The sequence below is a fragment of the Scyliorhinus canicula genome, chromosome 14 (assembly GCF_902713615.1).
Source record: "Scyliorhinus canicula chromosome 14, sScyCan1.1, whole genome shotgun sequence".
Lineage (NCBI taxonomy): Eukaryota > Metazoa > Chordata > Chondrichthyes > Carcharhiniformes > Scyliorhinidae > Scyliorhinus > Scyliorhinus canicula.
In genome coordinates, this window is record NC_052159.1 from 40407384 (window position 1) to 40432300 (window position 24917).

The following is a 24917-nucleotide window of genomic DNA, read 5'->3' on the forward strand; positions in this document are numbered from 1 at the left end:
AGTCTCCAAACTGTATTTTCCACTATGATATTTCCCCTACCTCAGCAGTACAAAATTAGAGTGCAGTCAATAGACAGCAGTTGCCAAACACAAAAAGCAGCATCCAAACATCTCAGGCAAATCAAGCACTGGACTACAGAATAGTTAATTAAAAAGAGCAAAGGAGGGGGTGGGGGGCATTTATATGGTTATTGGCAAAAGGACTCATGGTCGAATCCTTGTTGCTCAAGCACGTCTTAGCTTTAAATGATTTAAAGGTCTGCTGGAGGATTCTGTAATCATTCTGCAAGAGACAAGGCCTGTTAATGCAACTGAAATTTTCTAGAGGGTGGTCTCCATTCTGTTGAGCGGAATAAAATTGTTAATAATTTTGTTCTGTCGTCTAATTCTCATAATGGACCTCTGACGTCTTTCATGGAAGCATCCAGAGCTTTGATGTTGCACCTTATCACCCTGCATCATACAGCAGTAGTTTGTTTTTTAGACTTCAGTGATTATTGAGTTAGTCACAGGCAGAACTTGCTTTCTGGATGCATGTACAGATATCTTCATCAATAGTGGCATCCCTAGAGAGCACATCACCAAGGAGTGAGAATTATTCTACAGCCTTGAGAATGATGCCATCAACAGTCATGTCTCGTTCTGATTGATTTTCTAGCACTTGAGCGTATGTTTGCCATAGTCTGGATGACTTCCTTGCTGTGGACAGCTAGGGCAGTCACTGAGATACAGAAACTCTCAGATTACTGCCTATGACATAGGTGGAGGCAGGCAGTATGGAGCTTGAAGAGCTTCCCTGAATGGAATCGAACGTTCATGTCTGCATGGGCATCGCTGACAGCTTCCTTAGGTATTTCAGCAAAGAGACTGAAGAGTTGGGGAACCGCGTCATATCCTGTTTTACACTGCTGGCTACCATAAAGGCATCAGGCATCTCACCACAGGCACACAAAAATTAGAGGACCATTGAGAAACCTTTGCCTGGAACGGCCTGAATAGGTAGTAGAGGTTGAAATCCAAATCACATTTAAAAATACTTGGGATATACACTTGGAAGTGCCATAATCAATGAGGGAACAGACTATGAGAAAAGTGGAGTTAGGCTAGATACCTCATTTTCGGCAGGCATAGAGACAAAAGAGCCTGGCACTTAATAAAATGCCATTGTCAGCAAAACTGAAGCCCATGAAATAAAAGGGACAGCGTTAGCATTAACATAAAGTTGACTAAGAAACCGGAAATAGTCGTGAACTGCTGATTTTCAGACTGGAAGAAGATTCAATGTTAGGACTGCTGCTCTTTTACTTTATATTAAAGGGCACAATTTCAAAATTTGCAGATGTTACTAAACTTGAAAATATTGTGAAATGGGAGGAGGATAAGCATCGACTTAATGAGGACACAGACAGTTGTTGGAATGGATACCCACATGGCAGATTATTTTAGGAAAGTGTACATTTCAGAAAAGATACATTTTATATGAAGTAAAGGTACAATTCTAAAGGGGGTGCAAAACAGAGGGGCCAAAAGTAAAAGTGCACACACCATTGAAGATGATTAACATGACATACAGAATTGTGGGCTTTAAAGAGACAGTAGAAAAGCAAGAAATCCAAAGGAACACAATTCAGCATTTGGCTTTACAAAATCACTAGTATTATGCTTACATAGAGAGTAGATATGGGGAAGGAACATTCCTCCTCCATACTTATCCATTATCAATCAAATTTCATTTGGACAGAGTTTGAACTTGGAATTATCCAATGATAAAAAATGCACCAAAATTGCTTTGGCATTTGGAAGGAAGTGGAGTTATTTTGAAAGTTGTGGATACCGTGCCAAAGGAACCTGGAAATCTGTCACATGGGATAGCTGAAGATAGTGTAAAGTGCTCCAAATAGATTGAAGTTCTAAAAATAGGAATCAGTTACTTTATCATGTAACAATACTTGAACAATACTTGAACAAAAGAGTTGTTCCCAAGGGACCTTCCACAAAATTCACTATTCCCAGAAGAGTTGTTTTTGTTATGTATCTGGACACCACAAGTGAAACTGAAAATAGTGTACACACACACCTTTGTTTATCATTATCTTTTTAGGTTCTAAATAGCATCATTCTGCTGAAGTATACATTTGAACATTGAACCAATTCCTTACTGTTATTGTTTGATGTTCAATCCTTAGCTTCTCTATTCCTGCACCATAAAGCTCACGAAGTAAACACATTATCCTCGTCTTCTTTCCTGAGCCTGAAGGTCCATACACCAGCAAGTGAGGGAAATCACCATACTGAACCTGGTAGGAACAAAGCAAAGGTCATAATCAACCAGAGTTTCACGTGATAGAGTGAGGATGGTACTATTTCGACCAGTATTTTCTGAAATCGCTGCTATAAACCAAAGTTTACAAAGAGCCAGACAAAAGAATTCCATCGATCATTTATTTTGGCGGCAGTATTGAATGTAAGTTAAGAATATATTAAAATCAACAGGGAACAAGGCAATTAATCCTACTATATTTGCTCTTAACAGCACTATATTTTTAGGCCCACCCACTCTCCCTGAAACGTTCAGTTATACTTTTTCAAATATTTGTCCACTTCCTTTTTAAGGGTTACCATCAATTCTGCTTCCAACATTTGTTTGACCTCATTTGAATGCACAGCATTGGGAATGGAACATTTGTGGAGGTTTTGAGATTGTGAAATGTTTATGAAAACAAGTTCTTTCTTCCTCTCACAAACTTGAGAATTACACCAAAATAATAAGGGTGACCAACAACTGGAAGGCAGAAATGACATTCAGCGAAATAGACCATTGAGCAGATGCAGTTAAATGTTGAACTTTCAATTATTAAGAATTACCTTACCTGTGTTTCACTCAAGTCAATGCTAATGGCTTAGGCCCATTGAAAGTTTAAAAAAAAAATCTATGAAAAGGTGAGGGAGGGAGAAGGCGAAAGGCAGATCCAGTTTCTTTCCTCGTTATTTGCTTTTATTTCAATAGAAACGTTAATTTTGAAATAAATCCTTTTCAAGGCAGGATGGAGGTGCAGGTTAGAAATGGGGTAAGGGGGATGCTCCTCTGTTTCTTTTTGTACTTGCTCCCCAAAACACAGGTAACAAGTCGAGCGAAGGTTAAGTGTGAAGTGATTCATGTGTAAAGGAGCATATACAAAACGTTCTAAAGCCTAGTTTTGGAATTAACCATATCACTTAAATTTGATACAAAACTCTTATCATGACTCTTCTCCAGAGGACCCTTCTATACAAGATTACCAATTAGCTGTCTCAATACACAATATTTGATCTAAAATAGCCTGTTGCTAGTTGATTCCTCAACATATTGTTCTAAAATAAACTGTCTTTGAATGCATTTCAGGATCTAGTTCCCTAAGCTACTTTGCTCATTTGTTTCTCCCAGTCTACAAGATCAAACTTAAAAACTCCCCACAGTACACTGTATGAGTGGGTACCAAGCTCAGCTACACTGTCTCATCCTAACTTCTTTTAAAACAATGATCACTGCTGCAAATGCAGATATATACACATGCCTGTTTCTTAAAACCTACCCTGTTGATCATGACTTTGGTCACCTGTCCTATCATCCCTATGTGGCTGGGTGTCAAACTGTGCCTGATAATTCTTCTGTGTGGTGCCTTGAAAAAAATGCTAATGCAAGTTTCATTGTTCCAGCATACATAGGATTACATGTTCTGTGAGAAACTAGAGCTTCCAGGTTATAAAGTGCCTTTTGGCCAGGGTTGGACATGTCCTATGATTGGGGAAAGGGGATAGGAAGAAAGATGACGAACCAAAGTAAAGTACCTTCACACAGAGATATACATCTCTGTAGAATTACTGCAGTAGACATTGACGTAATCTGATCAACACTCCCTTTGTATCAGAATGGTACCTTTGTCTCTGTGTAAGCCAACGGAAAGGTTCAGCAATTTTCAAAGTATCGCCTGTGGGGGAGGGTGGGGTTCTTTTGTGTATAAAGATTCTACGTCCCTCATGTTCCTCAGAGTGTGCCTGCTGCAACCCTTGATTCCAGTGGCCTCTCTCCTTCTTGCAAGTAAAATCATTTCACCTTTAAATATGTGTTATCTGTTACACTTCTTTCAGCCTAAAAGTCTTACTCGGATGTTAAAGATTTTGACAGGAAAGGGGATAGGAAGAAAGATGACGAACCAAAGAAAAGTATCTTCACACAGAGACAATCAAATAAATATGTTTCATTCTTTAAAATTGAGCACAATTGCTTGATCATGGTTAACTTCAAGATATCTTTGGCACATGAATGTTTTCTTTCTTCACTTTGTACCTTTGATTAAATAATTCTTAACCTAGTACAGAAATTCATACCTTCAAATTCTGCACTAATCTTTAAATGCTTCACCTGGCACAACACAAAGATCAAAGAGAATGACGTCATGATATAGGCTTCCAGTTCAAGGAACATCACAGAAAGTATTTATTTTTGAAGGCAATTTTGCTGAGCAATAGAACAAAGCTTAATCCTATTTCTATTATTAAAGAGATTTTATCAGCAAAAGAAAATTTTTAAACTGAAAGTTATCTTTCAACAGAAAAGATCTGTTTCCTTGCAGCTGCATTATCAATGTGCAGTTCGCTGTCTCATCTTCAAATCACCTGCTGCTGTTATTCAGATTTATTTATGACAACATGCAATTTAAACTAAAGTTATTAGAAATAAAGGGGGTGCATTTAAATATTGCAAGTTATTTATCAACAGATAATAGAAGCAGTAGAAAGAAACACCTTTCAATCAAAAGGACAGTTAAAGTGGCGAAAGATATTATTTAAAATTGCAAGGGAAGTTAGGATATGGACATAAGAGTGGTGGGGCTGGCAGAACTATTTACAAATATTTAGCAGTTGCTTAAATAAGTGTATTGTGCCAGAGGATTGGCAACCAACAAACAAATTACCCTTATTTAGAAGCATATCTGAAACTATGGTTGTGTTAATTTCACATCAGCACAAGGAAACAAAACAAATTGTAAAGGACAAGCTAGTGGACCACTTAGGGAGATACAAACTAATTCATCAGAATAAGCATAGGTATACAAGGTCATGCCAGACTAATTTAATGGAAAGTTTTCACTCAGCAAAAGTGTCGATAAATAGTGACAGCATTGATGGTTTTTGCGGAATTTAACAAAACTTTAAATAAGGTTCACAAAAAACTAGCTGAATCCTCAGGAATGGTTTTAGAACTTCTGATGGAATTGATAAAATGATAACAGGGCATTAGAAACAGAATCTGAGGGCAGCCCGGTGGTGCACTGCGGCCTCACAGCACTGAGGTCCCAGGTTCAATCCCAACTCTGGGTCACTGTCCGTCTGTGTGGAGTTTGCACATTCTCCCCGTGTTTGCACAAGTTTCACAACCCAAATGATGTGCAGGGTAGGTGGATTGGCCACGCTAAATTGCCCCTTACTTGGGAAAAAAAAATTAAATGGGTATTCTAAAAATTTTTTTTTTTAAAAACAGAATCTGCTAAACAGGTATTTTTTTTCCAAAGCATATGGTGAGAGCACTCTCAAAGGGGTCAGTGGAGGAAGTGAATCGCTTGTGAAGCAAATGTCTGTAGTTTCATAGAAACATAGAAATTAGGAGTGGGCCATACGGCCCTTTGAGTTAGCTCCACCATTGACTATGACTGATCATCCAACTCAATAACCTTCCCCGACCTCCATATCCTTCAAAATCACACTGATCCTCTGACTCCTTCTTGAAAACACACGATATTTTGGCCTCAACTACTTTCTGTGGTAGTGAATTTCATAGGCTCACCACTTCACCACTCTGGGTGAAGAAATGTCACCTCATCTCAGTCTTAAAATGGTCCACCCCATATACTCAGACTGTGCCCCCAGATTCTGGACTCCCCACCACTGGGTACATCCTTCCCGCATCTAGTCCTGTTACAATTTTTTGGTTTCTGAGGTCCCCCCTCAATATGCTGAACTCCAGAAAATATAATCCTAATTGACTCAATCTCTCCTCATATGTAGTCCCGCCATCCCAGAACACAGTCTGGTAAAGCTTCACTACACTCCCTCTATGGCAAGAACACCCTTCCTCAGATAAGGAGACCAAAACTGCATACAATATTCCAGATGTGGTCTCACCAATGCCCTACATAATTGCATAAAGACATGCCTGATCTTGTACTCAAATCCTCTCATTACGAAGGTCAACATACCATTTGATTTCTTTACCCCCTTCTACACTTGAAAGCTTATTTTTAGCGACTGGTGTACAAGGGCACTCAGGTCTCGTTACACATTTCCCTTTCAATTTATAGCTATTCAGATAATAATCTGCCTTCCTGTTTTTGTTACCAGAGCGGATAACCTCGTGCTTTTCCTCATCATTCTGCACCTACTATGCATTTGCCCACTCAATCAGCTTGTTCAAATCACAGATGCATCACACTCACCCTCCCACCCAGCTTTGCATCATCGGCAAATGTGGAGATATTACATTTAGTGGCCAGCAGTGTTGCTTCACAGCACCAGGTTCAATTTCTGGCTTGGGTCATAGTCTGTGCAGTCTGCACATTCTCCCCATGTCTGCGTGGGTTTCCTCCGGGTGTTCCGGTTTCCTCCCACAAGTCACAAAAGACATGCTGTTAAGTAATTTGGGCATTCTGAATTCTTCCTCCGTGTACGCGAACAGGCGCAGGAATGTGGCGACTAGGGGCTTTCCACAGTAACTTCATTGCAGTGTTAATGCAAGTCTACTTGGGACAATAATGATTATTATTTAATTCCCTCATCCAAATTATTAATACATGTTGTGAATAGCTGCAGACGCAGCACCGATCCCTGTGGTTGACGCAGTGTATGCGTGGGTTTCCTCGGGGTGCTCAGAATTTTCTCCCACAATCCAAAGATGACAACAAGAAGTCTCACAACACCAGGTTAAAGTCCAACAGGTTTGTTTCAAACACTAGCTTTTGGAGCACAGCTCCTTCCTTCAGCAGTGCTCTGAAAGCTAGTGTCTGAAACAAACCTGTTGGACTTCAACCTGGTGTTGTAAGACTTCTTACTGTGCTCACCCCAGTCCAACGCCGGCATCTCCACATCATGGCTACAATCCAAAGATGTGCAGGTTAGGTGGATTGGCTATGCTAAAGAGATCAGAATGCAAATCACATTTCCAATGTTCAAGTCTTTAACCTTGCTTGTAATAGGGTGGAAGGAATTTAATATTAAGGCCTGTTCATTTGAAGGCTGTATTGCGCTTGGTACTGACATACAAACTGTCCAGATTCACAAGAAACGATGGTCCCCGGTAAGGGGAAAGCCGACGAAAGGGGAAATATGAAAATGGCCAAGGTGCATTAAAGAAAGTTACATTTTAAAATATAAAATGTTGAGTTAGACCTATTAGGTAAAAACCATGTTGGCAATCGAATGCAGCAACCCAAGGACGGGAGGCAGCAAAAAAAAAGAAAACGGCAGCGCAGCATTGGCTTCTTATTCGCAGCAAGAATGCGGTGCTTAAAACTTGCTGCTTGACCCATAACGCCGCAGAATTAAACACAAAGGCCTTTTCTCTCCAATGTAAAGTCAACAATTGGCTCGGAGAGAGGGGCATGTGGAAGGAGGCTTATGTCGGCAGACCGAAGGAGCTAGTGCTCGGTGCCCGCAGTTGGGTGCCGTCACTCACCAGGTTGCGGAGCTGGCTGGCCTGCTCCTTGTGGTAGTCGACCTTGGCGAGGGCCGTCGGCCGGTACTTGTCCACCCACAGGCTCATGGTCCGTTCCTCCGGCCCGCGCTCACCAACCACCTCTCCGCGCGCTTCCTCTCAAAACTGGCTTCCGGCCGCGCGCAGCCGGCGCCCACGTGACCGACCACAGCCAACCAGCGCCTTGCCTCTCGTTGGCACTAGCCTCTCTCCTTCTCATTTTATTTTATAACAAGTTTAACCCTGAACGGTTATGCCGCACAGAAAGCTGGACACATCCAATTTGTCACTTGGACAAGAGTGAGTTCATTGAGGATTTTGGGAAGGGTAAATTGTGTCAGCTAACTTGGCTTAGTTTTAGTTAACAGAGAAGGTTGATAAGGGTAAATGTAGTTGATGTGGTGTACCTGCTGAAAATTCTTTTGAAGTGCCACATAACAGACATTTCATCAAAGTTAACGCCTAGAGAAGCAGCTTAGATACAAAGTCGGCTGGAAACAGAATATCATGATGATGAACAATTGTTGGAAGATAAATATTGGGGTTTTGCACGTCAAGACCACTGTGGTGTTCTTTATGTTGCTAATTTTAGAATGATGTGGAGATGCCGGCGTTGGACTGGGGTGAGCACAGTAAGAAGTCTTACAACACCAGGTTAAAGTCCAACAGGTTTGTTTCAAACACGAGCTTTCGGAGCACGGCTCCTTCTTCAGGTGAATGGAAAGGCTTGTTCCAGAAATGTTTATATAGACACAGTCAGAGATGCCCCGGAATGCGAGCACCTGCAGGCAATCAAATCATCAAAGATGCAGAGAGAGAGGTAACTCCAGGTTAAAGAGGTGTGAATTGTCCCAAGCCAGTTCAGTCGGTAGGCCTCTGCAAGTCCATTACACCATTACACGTGGAAACACCACCCACCAGGTACGCGGCGCATACTCGTGCGACTCGACCAATGTAGTCTACCTCATACGCTGCAGAAAAGGATGTCCCGAAGCGTGGTACATTGGCGAGACCATGCAGACACTGCGACAACGAATAAACGGGCATCGTGCGACTATCAACAGGCAGGACTGTTCCCTTCCAGTTGGGGAACACTTCAGCAGTCAAGGACATTCAGCCTCGGATCTCCGGGTCAGCATTCTACAAGGAGGCCTTCAGGAGACGCGACAACGCAAAATTGCTGAGCAAAAACTTATAGCTAAGTTCCGCACGCATGAATGCGGACTCAACCGGGATCTGGGATTCATGTCGCATTACATTCGGCCCCCACCAACAAGCCTGGACTTGCAGAGGCCTACCGACTGAACTGGCTTGGGACAATTCACACCTCTTTAACCTGGAGTTACCTCTCTCTCTGCATCTTTGATGATTTGATTGCCTGCAGGTGCTCGCATTCCGGGGCATCTCTGACTGTGTCTATATAAACATTTCTGGAACAAGCCTTTCCATTCACCTGAAGAAGGAGCCGTGCTCCGAAAGCTCGTGTTTGAAACAAACCTGTTGGACTTTAACCTGGTGTTGTAAGACTTCTTACTAATTTTAGAATGGTTCGGTAGTGTTCACAAATAGCTTTAAATTAAACAAAGCTATAAATTTATTAACACTACTTAATTGGATTCAACTTACTCCTATATAATACACAGTTGATAATAAACATATAATCTACACTCATCTACTACTAATCTCTACACTATTACATTAACTATGATCTGCTCTCACTCATTATCTTTCCTTCAGTCTGTTTTCTAGCTTTCTCCTCAACCTCTCACCACAAGGTTCAGCTTCAGTCATATAAAGTTGTACATCTAGCTCCGTCTAGTGGTTGATTTAGACATTACATTAACCCTTGCAGCTCTTTACATTTCTGAGTGTCACAATGACCTAGGCTCAGATTCTTGCTCAGTTGGGTGGCCTTTAAAAATGGTGGCAAGACCCATTTCCTGAATTCCCAATGCATTCAGGTTTCTGGCAATTTACATCAGCAAGGGATGAGGCTGCCCACAAGCAGCATTCCCACCTTTGTCAGGATGGGCAGTTTAGCCACCTCACCCACCCTAACAATTTAGTGAGGTTGGACCCTTCAGTAATTAGACATAGTTCACGGCCACTCGGAGGAGGTGTGAAGTACGGGGAACACCTGTTCCAAGTGAGGAAACTCCCATCGCCCCAAAATGTCACCCGTACCTGGAATTCATTCATCAACAAGCTTTGAAATACAAAAATTGTTATTTCAGTTTCAATAGTTAATAATAATCTTTATTTTTGCACGTAGGCTTGCATTAACACTGCAATGAATTACTGTGAAAAGCCCCTAGTCGCCACATTCTGGCGCCTGTTCGGGTACACAGAGGGAGAATTCAGAATGTTATATGTAAGTTATATGATGTAGTGTCAATAAAAGGTGTTTTGCTACATTGATTGATGTCTCTACTGTAATAACCTGAAATGATTTAATTGCCCAGTGTCCTTTTAAAATTAAAAAAAACTGCAGAAAGCCTTACCTTGTCCTGGACTACTTTGATTGACATAACATCTTAAAAAAAGAAAAAAATGGTTTCCAGTTTCAGTCGTTCAGTTTCAATAGACTCCTTTGTTTACATTTCCCAGGGTTTGTTATACAGTATATTGTATTTGTGTGTGCAAGGCACAATTTGTAAATTTGATGATCAGACAAAACTCCGAAGTATTGTGAATGTGAGCGAATAATAGTCTAATAATCTTTATTATTGTCACAAGTAGGCTTACATTAACACTGCAATGAAGTCACTGCGAAAATTCCCTCGTCGCCAAACTCCTTAACCTGTTCTGTTACACTGAGGGAGAATTCAGAATGTCCAATTCAACTAACAAGCACGCCTTTCGGGACTTGTGGGAAGAAACCGGAGCACCTGGAAACCCACAAAGATCCATGGAGACTGTGCAGACTCTGCACAGAGAGTTACCCAAGCAGTAATTGAACCTGGGACCCGGGAGCTGTGAAGCATCTCCAGGTGTCCCTGCTCCTTACCGTCATTCCTACCATAATAAATCACCTCGTGCTTCTCTGCGTTAAATTTCATCTGACATGTCTGCCCATTCCACCAAAAAGGAAAAAACGTCCATTTTAAGCGATTGCCAGACGCCACCATTTTGCGTTAGCAGTGTGAAAGTGGGCACTCGCAGAGGCAATGTCCCGCCTTTGTGAAGTGTAAATGCAAAAACCACTTTGCTCAGCAATGCTTTTCTAACCAGACAATCGAAGTGCAAAAATCTAGAAATGCTGTTGGCAAAATTAATTTAGAAGATCCATTCTTCATAGATGTTGGGCTGGATTCTCCAATTCTGGGGCTATGTCCCCACGCCGACGTGGGAGCCAGAAGAACTGGGGGTTTTGCTGGGGGTTAGCAGGACGGCAGCATAGAGAATCCAGCTGTAGCTGCTGATATGCCCCGGAGAGTTGCCGGGCCCATGGCCGTGCATGCGCATTAATACTTTTGGCGTGTGTGAGCTTGAAGTTCAAGTCAAAGAAAGAATCCATAAAGTGAAATTTTTAATTGTAGACACAGATTGTGAATCGTTACTGGGTGTGGAAGCTTGTGAAACACTTGAATTAGTCAAAAGAATATACAGCACTGACTGTATTTTCACTGTGCACAGTGCATCGGTGGATTCAGTAGTAGAAGCATTTCCAGACGGTTTTTCAAGGAAGGGGCTGATTTAGCACAGGGCTAAATCGCTGGCTTTGAAAGCAGACCAAGGCAGGCCAGCAGCACGGTTCAATTCCCGTATCAGCCTCCCCGAACAGGCATCGGAATGTAGCGACTAGGGGCTTTTCACAGTAACTTCATTTGAAGCCTACTTGTGACACTAAGCGATTTTCGTTTCATTTCAGGTTCGTGTCTTGCCATTTACTTAGCGAATTCAACAGAAGGATAACGCGCAACCCATAATACATGCTCCAAGGTGAGTACCAGCACTATTAACGGATCGTCTGATAGCTGAATTTGATAGAATGACGAATCTGGGTGATTAAGAAAATTGAAGAACCAACAGATTGGGTAAATTCAATGGTGTGCGTGAAATGCAATAATGAGTGAAGAATCTGCATGGATCCTAAAGAGCTCAATGCCAACATCAAGTGAGAACACTATCCAATACCAAAATGTGAAGAAATCAGGTGCACCTGCTCCAGTAAACTGGATGCATCATAGGGTTTTTGGTAACTCAAATTGGATGAGGTGAATACATTTGTACATTTTTTTTTTTTTAATAAACAATTTTATTGAGGTAGTTTTTGGCTTTATAAACAGTTACAGACATCATCAGAAAGGAAGCAAAAAAGGCAAAAATGTGCAAACATCCACGTACTTTCAATACTTCCATCATACCGTATTGCACAAGCCCGCTCCCCTCCCACCCGTACTACCCGCCATATTTTCCCTCCTACTCTAGCCCCCCCCCCTCCCCCCACCCCCCTGCTGACGCTCACTCTCCCGCAAAGAAGTCAATAAATGGTTGCCACCTCCGGGTGAACCCCTGCACAGATCCCCTCAAGGCGAACTTAATTTTTTCCATCCCCAGGAAACTTGACATGTCCGCAAGCCACCACTCAGTCTTCGGGGGCTTTGAGTCCCTCCACGCCAATAATATTCGTCGCCGGGCTATCAGGGAAGCAAAGGCCAGCACATCGGCCGCTTTCTCCCCCTGGACGCCCGGGTCTTCCGAAACCCCAAAAATTGCCACCCCTGGACTCATCACCACCCTTGTTTTTAGCACCTGGGACATGACCCCCGCAAATCCCTCCCAGTACCCCCTCAGCTCAGGGCATGCCCAAAACATGTGCACATGGTTCGCTGGTCCTCCCGCGCACCTAGCGCATTTGTCCTCTATCCCGAAAAATTTGCTCATCCGAGCCACCGTCATATGGGCCCGGTGAACGACCTTAAATTGGATCAGCCCGAGCCTTGCACATGTCGCGGTCGAGTTTACCCTACTCAGGGCCTCTGCCCACAGCCCATCCTCCATTTCCCCGCCTAGCTCCTCCTCCCATTTAAGTTTCAGTTCCTCTGTCTGGGACCCTTCCTCCCTCATGAGCACCTTATAAATACCTGAGACTCTACCCTCCCCTTCGTCCCTCCCAGAGCCTATTCTGTCTAGGATCCCCATTGGCGGGAGGCGCGGGAAAGATGGGACCTGTCTACGAACAAAGTCCCGCAGCTGTAGGTATCTAAAATCATTTCCCCCTACCAACCCAAATTTCTCCTCCAAGCTCCTCAAACTCGCGAAGCTCCCTTCCAGGAACATATCACCCACCCTTCCCGCCCCTGCTCGCCGCCATACTCGGAACCCCCCATCCATACTGCTACATTTGTACATTTAACACTCCATTTGGGCGCTACTGTTTTCTTCAAATGTCGTTTGGGATAATATTGGCATCTGACATCTTTCACAGGGCATTGGAGCACATTGTGGAAGATTTAGGAATTAAGAAGATTAAGGAAGATTTAAAAGCACTGTTAGCAGCAGTAGAACTGTCCCAAAAACACTTTTTCTCCCTGGAGCCAAAGACGCAGGAGATAGATGGTGAGATAGCTAACATTAAAGCCCCCGACTGGTGGAATCTACGTTCGTGGATTGTAATCCCGGCCTGGATTCGAATAGCCTCTCATCATTTAGTTGTGTGTCAGTTGGTTGTTATGTTATACCTGTGTTGCCTTAGCTGCAAGTTCCGAAGACAGAGGAAAACTGCGGAGCTCCGAAGGGCTCTGAAGAGGCGCAATATCTACAATCAAGACAGAAGAACCGTGGTATGATAAAATTCCTTCTGCTCTTAGTAAAGAGATTCATTCCCCGCCATGATTGCCCAATGCTGTAAAATATCGAATGTATGTTTATATTGTACGTTTGGGGGCCGCTGGTTTGTTCATTATATTTGATTGTGTGTTGTGTGGGCGGTAACCCTTGCGTTTGGGGGCCGCTGAGTTGTATGATCATATGTGATAGGTTTAAATGTGGTATTGCATCCCGCTTAGTACAAGGGATTGTGTTTGCATCTTTGCTATATCATCTTTCGATATTGTTGTACAATAGAGGGGTATAGTTTAGATTAAAGGAACCTCTCGGGATACGGAGCTTCGCGGGCTGCCATAGGGTGCTCACAGTCGGCAAAATTGGGAAGGGAATCTTGCCCTTCAACCCTAGTATTGATACAGTCCGAGCCAGTCTGGACGTATCGAAGGGGCATCTGTAGGTTTTCCGGGCAAGATTCAAGCCTTTTACGAGCTGGGAAAAGGACTTTGAACTTTAAAGCAGTAAAAAAACAGCCATGTTGACTAAACTTCCCAGCAGCCTCAGCCCTGTGTGTGTGTTTAGAGAGGCAACTCTCGAAATCCACAAGCAGCAGAAACCCAGACATGCCGGTGATTAGTTTATCTGCAAGATAAAGGAGTTTGTGACATCACCAGACTAGACCGGCAGAAGAACAATGCACCTGGGTTAGTTTCAATACAGGCGCTGATGGCCCTGGCCCAGAGGGAAGATAGAACCCATTTCCTTAATGGGATAGCATTCAGCAACCTCCGGAGGGACAATAGGGTGCAATCAAGTACCTGATACCGAAGATAACGATGTTAAGCCCACGTATGCTTCAATGGGGACTGAAGATCACAGTAGCAGATAAGGCCGTAGCCTTTACTTGGTGTATAAAAAGGATGGTCAGATCGGCCAGCGGGTTCTTCCTTTTTGTCACTCTTCTCTCCTCGCTCCTGCTCATCATCATCGTGCTCCTGGTGCCTGCCTTTCATTTGTTTCAGCACGCAGCCTGAGACCCACTGAGCAGTTTAAGTTTGAACTTGGATTGTGAGTATCCTCTGGAAGTTTGCTAACTTCCCAAGATTACTATAGTGGATGAGGCTTTGGGGGAAAGGGGGTTGCACGCATCTATCATAGGTTTAAGACACTGCTAAAATTGTGTAAAGTAAGCTTTTACGTGGTGCCCGTTTAGTATTCCTTCCATAGTCATAGTTTTGTAAAGCATAAGGCATTTTGTGGTGTTTTCTAGCATTTGGTGATATTGACCTTGAACATTTAATAAATACCTATATTTGGCTTTCAATTGGAGTCCGTTTTGAGTTTTCAATTCCTCACCAACGATCTCTGATCAAGTCACAATAGTAAATCTCCCTTACCATAATTCCGGTGTCTAGGACTGAGGGGTACCCCGGGCGCCTCGAAACCGCCCACTCAGGAAAGACTGCCAGATAAAGGTGGGCAGAGACTTTCCTTTCTTCTCTCTCCCGGGGGCGCTGTTCAAGTGGAGTAGGCGCGAGGTGGTTGTGAGTCCACCGGTAAGAGAGAGAGGATCACCCGGGCAGTAGTGGGGTTTGGACAAAGGGGTGTGAAGCCCAATATAAGCCCGTTGGGTGGAGTTAGAAAAAGGGGATCCCGCTACAGATACTTAAAATGGGATGTAGTGATATGCGTATAGATATATAAAGGGTTCATGATTACATCATTGTGTAAGACAACCACTAGATGGCAACACTATAGTCATGTAAAACTATGTGAACTCAAAGAATCTTGGGTGTCTTCGAACCAGAAGTGTCTAGATAACAGTGTATTTGAGAGATAGATAGTTAGCACGTGTGGTTAAATATAGTTAATACTTTATTCTGAATTACTTAATCACTAGTTATAGTTCTGTAAGTGTGAACAAACTCAACATTATTCAATTTGTTATTCATTAAACCTATTTTGCTTCAAGTTGACGATTGGTAGTTTCTTTAGAATCACAGCATCAGACCATTCTGAAAGTATAAAGCAAAGAGTAACGACATATTACAAACGAATTTGGCTTCAGTAAACTAGCTAGAGTAATATAGTAGGATCAGAAAAAAAAAACCTTAGTAGCTAATCAACTCGAGGAGCATCATCAGCAAATAACAGACCTTTGAAGACAATCGACTCAATGGACAAAGCACAAGCTCCTCGACACCTAAGGATAACCGGTAATTTGAATGCAAACTGGCGGCTGTTTAAACAGCAATTTCAAATTTATCTGGAAGCATCTGATTTAACTATTGCAACCAATGCTCGCAAAATTGCACTGCTATTAACTATGGCTGGTCAACATGCAATAGAAATTTACAACTCTTTTCAATACTCTGCCGGTCAGGACAAAACAAAGTTTGATGTTATTCTTAACAAATTCGACTAATGAGACGTTTGAACGTTTCATTTTTCATAAAAGATTACCAAACAAGGGGGAAGCGTTTAACAGCTTCTGAGACTGCTAGCACAATGCGGTAACTTTTCAGCACTGCATGATTCTTTAATTCGAGACCAAATAGTGTTTGGTATCAATGGTGACGAAGTTGAGGGTGTAAAAGCGGTGTCCCAGTTGAAGAAGATGCACATTTCGGACGGCAACCATCTTGCACGTGTTCACTCAAACCCTGCACATTCGCACTTCATGAAAAATGTGAGGCGGACGAGAGCCAATCTGCGTATGCGCGAAGAAGTGTCGTGCGTAATAACGTCGATGGCATGACGTGTTCATGGTGTGCAACCTCCCACTTCCAAAAAAAATGCCCTGCCAAAGGAAAACAATGCTCGCAATGTGGCAAATTAAACCATTTTGCTGCTCAGTGCAGATCCTCACTTACATTTAAATCTGCTAAACAGGCTTCTAGACAGATTAATGTCCGTAGTGTGGAATCCAAAGAAGAAGAAGAAGAGAATTTTTCATCTGACACAGACACTTACTCACTGGAAAATGCGTTCTTTGTTGGGGTAATAGAGAAATGTGAAGAATCCACTGAACACTGAAGTAACAAAACATCCTGAACTAATCAATTCTCTAAATTATTACACTGAATGGATCACAGTTGTCAAAGTTAATAACTGTCCAATTCAATTTAAATTGGATACTGGCGCTTCAACTTGCTCTCAAAGCTGGATCTCAACAAGCTTAAACATGCACCTGAGATACTTCCAGCAGCCTGTAGACAGAAAGACTACAATGGAATTTCAATTTCATCGATTGGATCCTGTCTCCAACAAGAATATTGTAACGTCCTAAGATTTGAGATTGTCAAGTCAGATAAATCATCACTCTTGGCTGCACAAGCCTGCAAGGAGTTGCACCAAGGTCAACACGGTAGCACATGGGCAGCACGGTAGCACCAGGACAGCACAGTAGCATAGGGCAACACAGCAGCACAGTGGTTAGCACAGTTGCTTCACAGCTCCAGGGTCACAGATTCGATTCCTGACTTGGATCACTGGCTCTGCGGAGTCTGCATTTTCTCTCCGTGTCTGCGTGGGTTTCCTCCAGGTGCTCTGGTTTCCTCCCACAGTCCAAAGATTTGCAGGTTAGATGGAATGGCCATACAAAATTTCCCTTAATGTCCAGAAAAAGGTTGGGTGGGGTTGCTGGGTTACAGGGATGGAGTGGGGGTGTTGGTTTGGGTAAAGTGCTCTTTCCAAAGACCGGTGATGACTCGATGGAGCAAATGGCCTCCTTCTGCCCTGTAAATTCTATGATACAGCGAATTTATACTGCAACTTTGTCTCAACCCATGCTGAATGATGATATCCGAAGCATTTTAAATCAATATCCAGGTGTTTTTAAAGGCAGGGTGTAGAAGTCAGGTATTTTAAATACACTTAATATAGGTAAAAAAAGCTGTTTAAAGCATAAATATTAAATCCCAGTTTTAAAATGAAAGAAACATACAATTTCCAAACTCAGACATGAGTTTGGAAAACACAGAACCACTGATAAAAACATCACATTTTTCCAAGGGCATGGGCTGAATCCCATGACAATAAGGTGGAAGCATTAAAGGCTCCATTGTTCTGATTTCAGGCCACTTGTGATAACAGCCTGAACCACATTCCATTCTTATTCATTTCTGATACAACATTCACAAAGTCAATCAAATAACTGAAAATTAAAATTGCGGCAAACATTTTACTTGTACGCGCGCTTCACGTGCGATGCGTGAATTCAACTTTTCTTTCCTTTTAACTTAACAGCGGATTGGGTGGTGAGAAGGATTACGAAAGGACCTTCCCACTTTGATCCCAAAGGTTCCTTTTGCAGCTTTTTGACATACACTTCTTCACCGGGCACCAGGTCGTGTCCACCCTCCGGAGGATCACCCCACGCAGCTAACACCTGTTGAGAAGCAAAGCTAACAGCATTTGTTAGATTTTGACAGTAAGACAGCAAAGCATCACTCATTAAATGACAGTCTGCTTTCCTCAAGTCAATAGTTCCTGGCAGAGACATTGGTCTGCCTGTGATGATTTCAAAAGGGCTCAGGCCTGTTGTTCTATTTGGTGTTGCTCTAATGCTGCATAATACTATTGGCAAAGCTTGGACCCAATTCATGCCTTCCTGGCTGTATTTAGACAGTCTTTCTTTCAAAGTTCGATTCATACGTTCCACTTGTCCTGATGATTGTGGATGATAAGGACAGTGTAAATTCCAGTTAATGTTTAGTAGTTTACAGACTTCCCTACAAACAGCTCCTGTAAAGTGGGTTCCATTGTCTGAGTCAATGCTAGCTGGTACTCCCCATCTGGGAATAAAGTCTTTGCATAGCACTTTGGCTGTATGGGCAGCTGTCCCTCTTCTAGCTGGAGCAGCTTCCACCCATCTGGAGAATTTATCCACTATTACAAGGACGTCATTGTACTGTTGACATTTAGGAAGAGTGATGTAATCTACTTGTAAGTCCTGGAATGGACCTGCAGGAGCAGGAGCTCTTAATTGAGGCATTGATGTTATAGGACCCAAGTTATTCTTTTGACAGGTTACACATCGGTTTGCTACCAATTGTGCATGTTTTTTGAATCCTTTACCACACCAACTTCTATGGAATCGATCCATCATTTGTTGAGGTGATATGTGTCCCCATGAATGAATTTGTTGAGCTAAGAAGGGCATTAGTGATTGCGGTGCGACTGGTTTACAAGTTTGCACTTCTCTCCAAATTTCATCATCATACGGTTGAATACCTGATTCTAACCATTTCCATTTTTCTTCCTTTGTACAATCATTCTGCATTTCACGTAAATCATGTAATAAGGTGGTTACTCCCAATTTGTAAATGTGACTGGATTCCTGATGCCAATGAGAGGCACAAAGGGAGGCAGCTTCCCTTGCTGCTTGGTCCGCAAGAGCATTTCCTCTTGCTTCCATAGTGTCCTCATGAGTATGGGCGTTACATTTTAGAACTGATACTTCTTTGGGCAAGGTCATAGCTTCTAGAAGATCTCGTACTTCCTTTCCATTTCGGATAGGTGTACCTGCTGTTGTGAGAAATCCTCTTTTTCTCCACAGTTGGCCAAAATCATGTGCTACTCCAAAACCATATCTGGAGTCAGTATAGATGTTAGCAGTTTTATCTCTTGCCACATGACATGCTTCTGTAAGTGCCTTTAATTCGGCCTGCTGAGCTGATGTAGCTGGGGGCAAACTTCCTTCAGCTAATACTTCGTATGGGCTTGTGACTGCCCACCCAGCTCTTTCATGAACAAACATGGTAAAAGGTTTTCCGTTGTTTGGAATACCTAAGGCTGGCGCTGAACACAGGACCTTTTTCAAATTCAGAAATGATTGTTTTTGTTCAGAATTGAGTTTAACTCGATCTTTTGATTTTCTGTTTCCTTTTAGAAGATCATTCAATGGCTGGCATAACTGAGTATAAGAATCAATCCAATTTCTGTTAAAATTACAGAGTCCCAAGAAAGATCTGACTTCCTGTACAGTTGAGGGTTCTTTAGCTGCTTTGATGGCAGCTGTTCTGTTCTGAGTAAGTTCCCTTTTGCCTTTGGAAATTTTCTGTCCCAAGTAAACAACTTCTTCCTGGGTAATTTGTGCTTTTGCAAAGCTAGCTTTGTGACCATTTGTACTGAGGTGGTTCAAGACCACCCGTAAGTCCTTTTCATGGTCATCTTTATTGATGGAGGCTAACAGAACACCATCTACATACTGAATAATGGTTGAAGGCAGATCAGGCAGTTCCCTGATGTGATTCTGCAGAGCCATGTGGTAAACAGTTGGGCTATTGTGAAAACCTTGCGGTAGTCTAGTCCATGTGTACTGTTGTTGATTGACTGTAAAAGCAAACCATGGTTGTACTTGTTTAGCTAATGGTACTGACCAGAAGCCATTTGCCATATCAATGACTGAAAACCACTGAAGGTCAGGAGTTAAAGAGTTAAAAATTGTAGACGGATCTGCCACTAAAGGAGCTTTTCTGACAATGAATTGATTTGCCTTTCTGTAGTCAATAGTAAGGCGCCATGTACCATTAGCCTTTTTCACAGGCCATACAGGGCTGTTTGATGAACTGTGAATACGCACTAAAATATATCCCTTTCTTCAAGTTGTTTTATTATAGGTAGAATACCTTGAATAGGGCAGCACGGTGGCCTAGTGGTTAGCACAACCGCCTCACGGCGCTGAGGTCCCAGGTTCGATCCTGGCTCTGGGTCACTGTCTGTGTGGAGTTTGCACATTCTCCCTGTGTCTGCGTGGGTTTCGCCCCCACAACCCAAAAATGTGCAGAGTAGGTGGATTGGCCACGCTAAATTGCCCCTTAATTAGAAAAAATAATTGGCTAATCTAAATTTATAAAAAAAAAAAGAATACCTTGAATTGACGTTTTGCTAATGGGGTATTGTTTGGTACAAGGTGGAGCTGATCCCATGAAAGTAACTGGGTCCATTTTCAAAAGACCACAATCATTTTTGTCAATTGCCCAAATTGGATGATGTTGTATTTCATCTTTTTTTATGTGTCTAATGGACCAGGTAATTTTCCCATTATTGAAATTGAGTGAAGAATTTAGTTGTGATAAGATGTCCATACCTAGAAGTGCTTGTGTTACCGGACCTACCCATATTGACGCTATCAGTTGATGTGGTCCAAATTCTAAGAGCAGTGGTATAGTCTTCCGAAGAGGGACAGAGTCTCCTCCTGCAGCCAAAGCTTCAATTTTCTCTGAAGTCAGGGGAAAGAAAGCAGCATTCTGTTCAGTAACACAGGTAAGTTCAGCTCCAGTATCAAATAGAAAATCAATATCAATACCTTCCACTCTTAATGAAATATATAATCCATAATGTTTCTGCTGCAAAAGTGCATGTAGAGAGAAATGGAGAGAATCATCAAGAGTGGGGTCTAGTAGTTTTTTGAATTATCACACAGAGAACGTCTTTGAGTTGGAGGACAGCTGTTTAACATTTCATTCATAGCATTGTTATCATCGTGTAGAATCCTACGTGGGTACGGTTCGTCCCCATGTGGGTAAGATTTCTCCCTACATGGGTAAGATTCCTCCCTACGTGGGTAAGGTTCCTCCCTACGTGGGTAAGATTCCTCCCTACGTGGGTAAGGTTCCTCCCCACATGGATAAGGTTGGGAGGTTTTAAACGTAAGTCTGGGTCTGTCTTGTTGGAACGTTACCCTAGGTGCGTCTTGTTTGTGCGCATTACGTGGTTGACCACGAGGTGGAAATGTATTGTGAAAATTGTCTACCTCATTATCATCTCTCGAATCCATCCGTGGTTTAAGATAGCATTTTGCCATCCAGTGTCCTACTTTACCGCAGTAAAGACATTGTGGTATATTTTCCTTACGTGATTTTAATGGAGCCAGGGTACATGTTTGCCCTGAATCTTGTGGTGGTGTTTTAGTCACTGCTGATGAGCTTGTCCGATTGCGTAAACCGCGATCTATCTGAATGCACCGGTCAACTATGTCTCGGTATGTGCCAGTTTTGGCCCAAGATGGTAAAACCAAATTCAAGGCATCAGAAACTTCAGGTTTAACACCGGCTACAAAAGCCGTTTTTAATGGATTTAAATTGCTTGCATCCCATGTGTCAGTTTCGTCTGTAAGTGTCATTCCCGAATATTCCAGCCAAGTCTGTAAAAATCTGTCCTCAAAATCCTGAATATCTTCATTACTTTTTTGAATGCAAGATGTGATCTTAGACCAATCGGTCCTCGGGGGGCGATATGTTAATAGCCAATCCCTGATTGCTAGCCAACCAGCGTCTAAATTTTGCAAATCGTCTCCAAGGGCAAATTCCACCTCAGTTCTAAGGGTTGAAATTACGCGAGTACCGAGCATGATAGTTAGAACTTGTACTCCATCAAATGGGTGGAGTCTGTAAATGGATTTTAATCTGTTAATTCCATTCCATGTGGACATACCACCCTTTTTAGGATGTGGGAGATTTTTGGACCATTCGTCAATTTGTGCAGGCTCTGCTGGTTCCTGAGTCCATTGATGATCAAATATGTTTCTAGAGATAGTTTCACCTTATTCCTCTATATTTTTGCTTCCAACTCTAACCCGTTTGCGTTTTAAAGGGGCTAGTTGAATTAATTTAGTATTACGCTTTGTAGGAACACTATCTTCGTCTGATTCATTTGGCAGAGGAATTAATTTATTCTTGACACTTGATCTCGGCTGTGCATTTGCCAATTGTGCCACTAGGTGGGCTGCTTGTTGAGTTTGTGTTACTTCAGCTGCTGTTTGAATCCAGTCTTTTAGGACCTTGCCGCTTTCAGTGGCAGTGTTTAAATCTTTTTTTAAAACATATCTTTCTTCGATTAACTTGCAATTATCATATTCCATTCGCTCAGTTTTTGATTGCAACCTTTGGTATCTTGACTCTACTTCAAAAATTTGATCTTGTAATTCTGCTGTTTGAATAGATAACTTCTGGAGTTTAGAGGTTTTGTTTTGCAATTCTGTTCCAATTTCATCATAATGTTCAAGTTTAGAATCTGCATCTTGCAATTCTCTTTCTAAAACACATTTTTGTTCCATTACCTTGTACTTTTCAAGTTCAATTTGCTCAGTTTTTGATTGCAACTTTTGGTATTTTGACTCCACTTCAAAAATTTGATTTTGTAATTCTGCTATTTGAGAAGATAACTGCTGGAGTTTAGATGTTTTGTTTTGCAATTCTGTTCCAATTTCATCATAATGTTCAAGTTTTGCTTTTGTATCTTGCAATTCTTTTTCTAAAACACATTTTTCTTCAATTAACTTGGAATTTTCAAGTTCAGTTTGATCAGTTTTTGATTGCAACTGTTTGTATTTTGACTCTACTTCAAAAATTTGATCTTGGAACTCTATTTGAACAGATAATGCTGGAGTTTAGAAGTTTTGTTTTGCAATTCTGTTCTAAGTTTATCGTCCTGTTCAAATTTGGATTTTACATCTCGCAATTCTCTTTCTAAAACACAGTTTTCTTCAATTAACTTGTACTTTTCAAGTTCAATTTGCTCAGTTTTTGATTGCAGCTGTTGGTTTTTTGATTCCACTTCAAAAATTTGATTTTGTACTTCTGCTATTTGAACAGGCAACTGCTGGAGTTCAGAGATTTTGTTTTCCAAATCAGTTCTAATTTCATCGTCAGATTCAAGTTTTGCTTTTGCATCTTGCAATTCTTCAACAACTGCAATTAGTTGGTCTTTAGTGGTCCTATACTCATGATCAGTTTTATTTTTAGTAATTATCTCTTGCTGTCTGCTTAATTGTTCCATAATTGCCAGGGACCATTTAACACATTCTGCACTGTGCAATCGTGTGCTTTTTCCCCATGCTCTCTTGATATTATCAAAGGACCACTGTCCTCTGCGGATATTATACTTTGATTCAATTTTTCTTGAGGTTTCACATAGGTCAAATTGTTTACGAAAGAAAGACCCAAAATCCCCCAACATATCTTCAACGGAAACATCTGGTATCCCAGTTCCTCCTTTTACCGTCGTAGGGAGTAAATTTCTGCCTTCTAAAGGGTCTAAATCTATACTTTCATCTGGATCAGCATAAATTCAACCTTTCACTTAACTTTTTGTGTGTAGGCTGTGTTAGTCTCAACAACCGGCACCTGATTGATTTAACAGTCTATAAAAATGTCCTTTTCAGGGGTCGAAGCACTGATTGATGCGGCTTTAAGACTTTTAATGGGTGAAAAAGATATTTCTTACCCCAGTCTAGCCGTGGATTCCGACTGTCTTCCGATCTCTTCCGATTATTCCCGAAGCTTCCGTCGTCGCCTGGTCCTCCTCCGATTTCTCACGAAGCTTTCCGAACCTCTCCGATATCAGAACTCCACCCCCGCTGCCGACTACGCCAAGTGTACATTTAAAAGCTGCAAAAGGAACCTTTGGGATCAAAGTGGGAAGGTCCTTTCGTAATCCTTCTCATCACCCAATCCGCTATTAAGTTAAAAGGAAAGAAAATTTGGATTCACACATCGCACGTGAAGCGCGCGTACAAGTAAAATGTTTGCCGCAATTTTAATTTTCAGTTATTTGATTGACTTTGTGAATGTTGTATAAGAACACATTCCTTTACACAGCTAAGATATATGCTGAAAACTTTAACATGTCTAATTGTTGGGTATGCATTGCAACCCCTACTAACTCAGGAGAGGGTATTCCCTTTCTAACTATTCCCTTTAATGCTTCAGAAACAGCAGAATGGTACATCTATCAAAGTGTCCCTAGCTCTGTGGTGACCCGTTCTGGAGCATATACATGTGAAAATGGGAGGTACCAGGTTGACATCCAAAAATCTATTAACTTATGGAAATCTGCAGGCTATCCACTAAATACCTTTTCAGGATGGCACCAACTTCAATTTAACCCTGACAAAAAACCTCAACATCTTAACCTCCCAACTAATATTAAACAAAAAAGATCAATTTGCCTCATCAGTAAGGACCCTAAAGGGATACCAATGGGTAATAGTAATTGTACTAACTATTTAGATGTTAACACAGCTTTTAAATGTACAAACGACCGCTTAGAAAGAGTTATGCGGTCCTCAAGGATAACAGGCATACCTAACCTCAAATAATAAAACATTCGAAGACCAATGGCTCTTAGAATATATTTACTCATATTCTGCTTATAATGGAACTTATTTTATTTGTGATGATAAAGCATATCCCTGGCTCCCAAGATCCTGGTCAGGATCTTGCTATTTAGGATACATGGTACCTGCCATTTGTCATGTGACTAATCTCCTGCATATTTCAGAAATGACTGTTCAAAGAAAAAAACGTTCTATCATCTTTAGAGATGCAATTTTTGCTAGAATCATTCCTTTCTATTGGGAAGTAAGAATGGAGAATGAGTTAAATAAAATAACAACCATCACACTGCCACTGCCCTA

General features: G+C 41.8%; 1 protein-coding gene and 1 long non-coding RNA gene across 2 annotated transcripts in view; one reads left to right on the forward strand and one right to left on the reverse strand.

Moving 5' to 3' along the window:
* Positions 1-7890, reverse strand: part of rfc3 (replication factor C (activator 1) 3) — a 28359-nt gene extending 20469 nt beyond the window's left edge. The window contains exons 1-2 of the mRNA XM_038818081.1: positions 7709-7890; positions 2160-2297 (exon numbers count right to left, since the gene is read on the reverse strand). Of these exons, the coding sequence (XP_038674009.1) occupies positions 2160-2297; positions 7709-7795 (225 nt within the window). The 5' untranslated portion in view covers positions 7796-7890. The remainder of the gene's footprint in view (positions 1-2159; positions 2298-7708) is intronic.
* A 21-nt stretch (positions 7891-7911) lies between these two features.
* On the forward strand, positions 7912-14819 carry LOC119977316. Its single transcript, XR_005463166.1, has 3 exons — positions 7912-8026; positions 11598-11668; positions 13158-14819. It is a non-coding gene; the product is annotated as an uncharacterized LOC119977316 (long non-coding RNA).
* The last annotated feature ends 10098 nt before the right edge of the window (positions 14820-24917 follow it).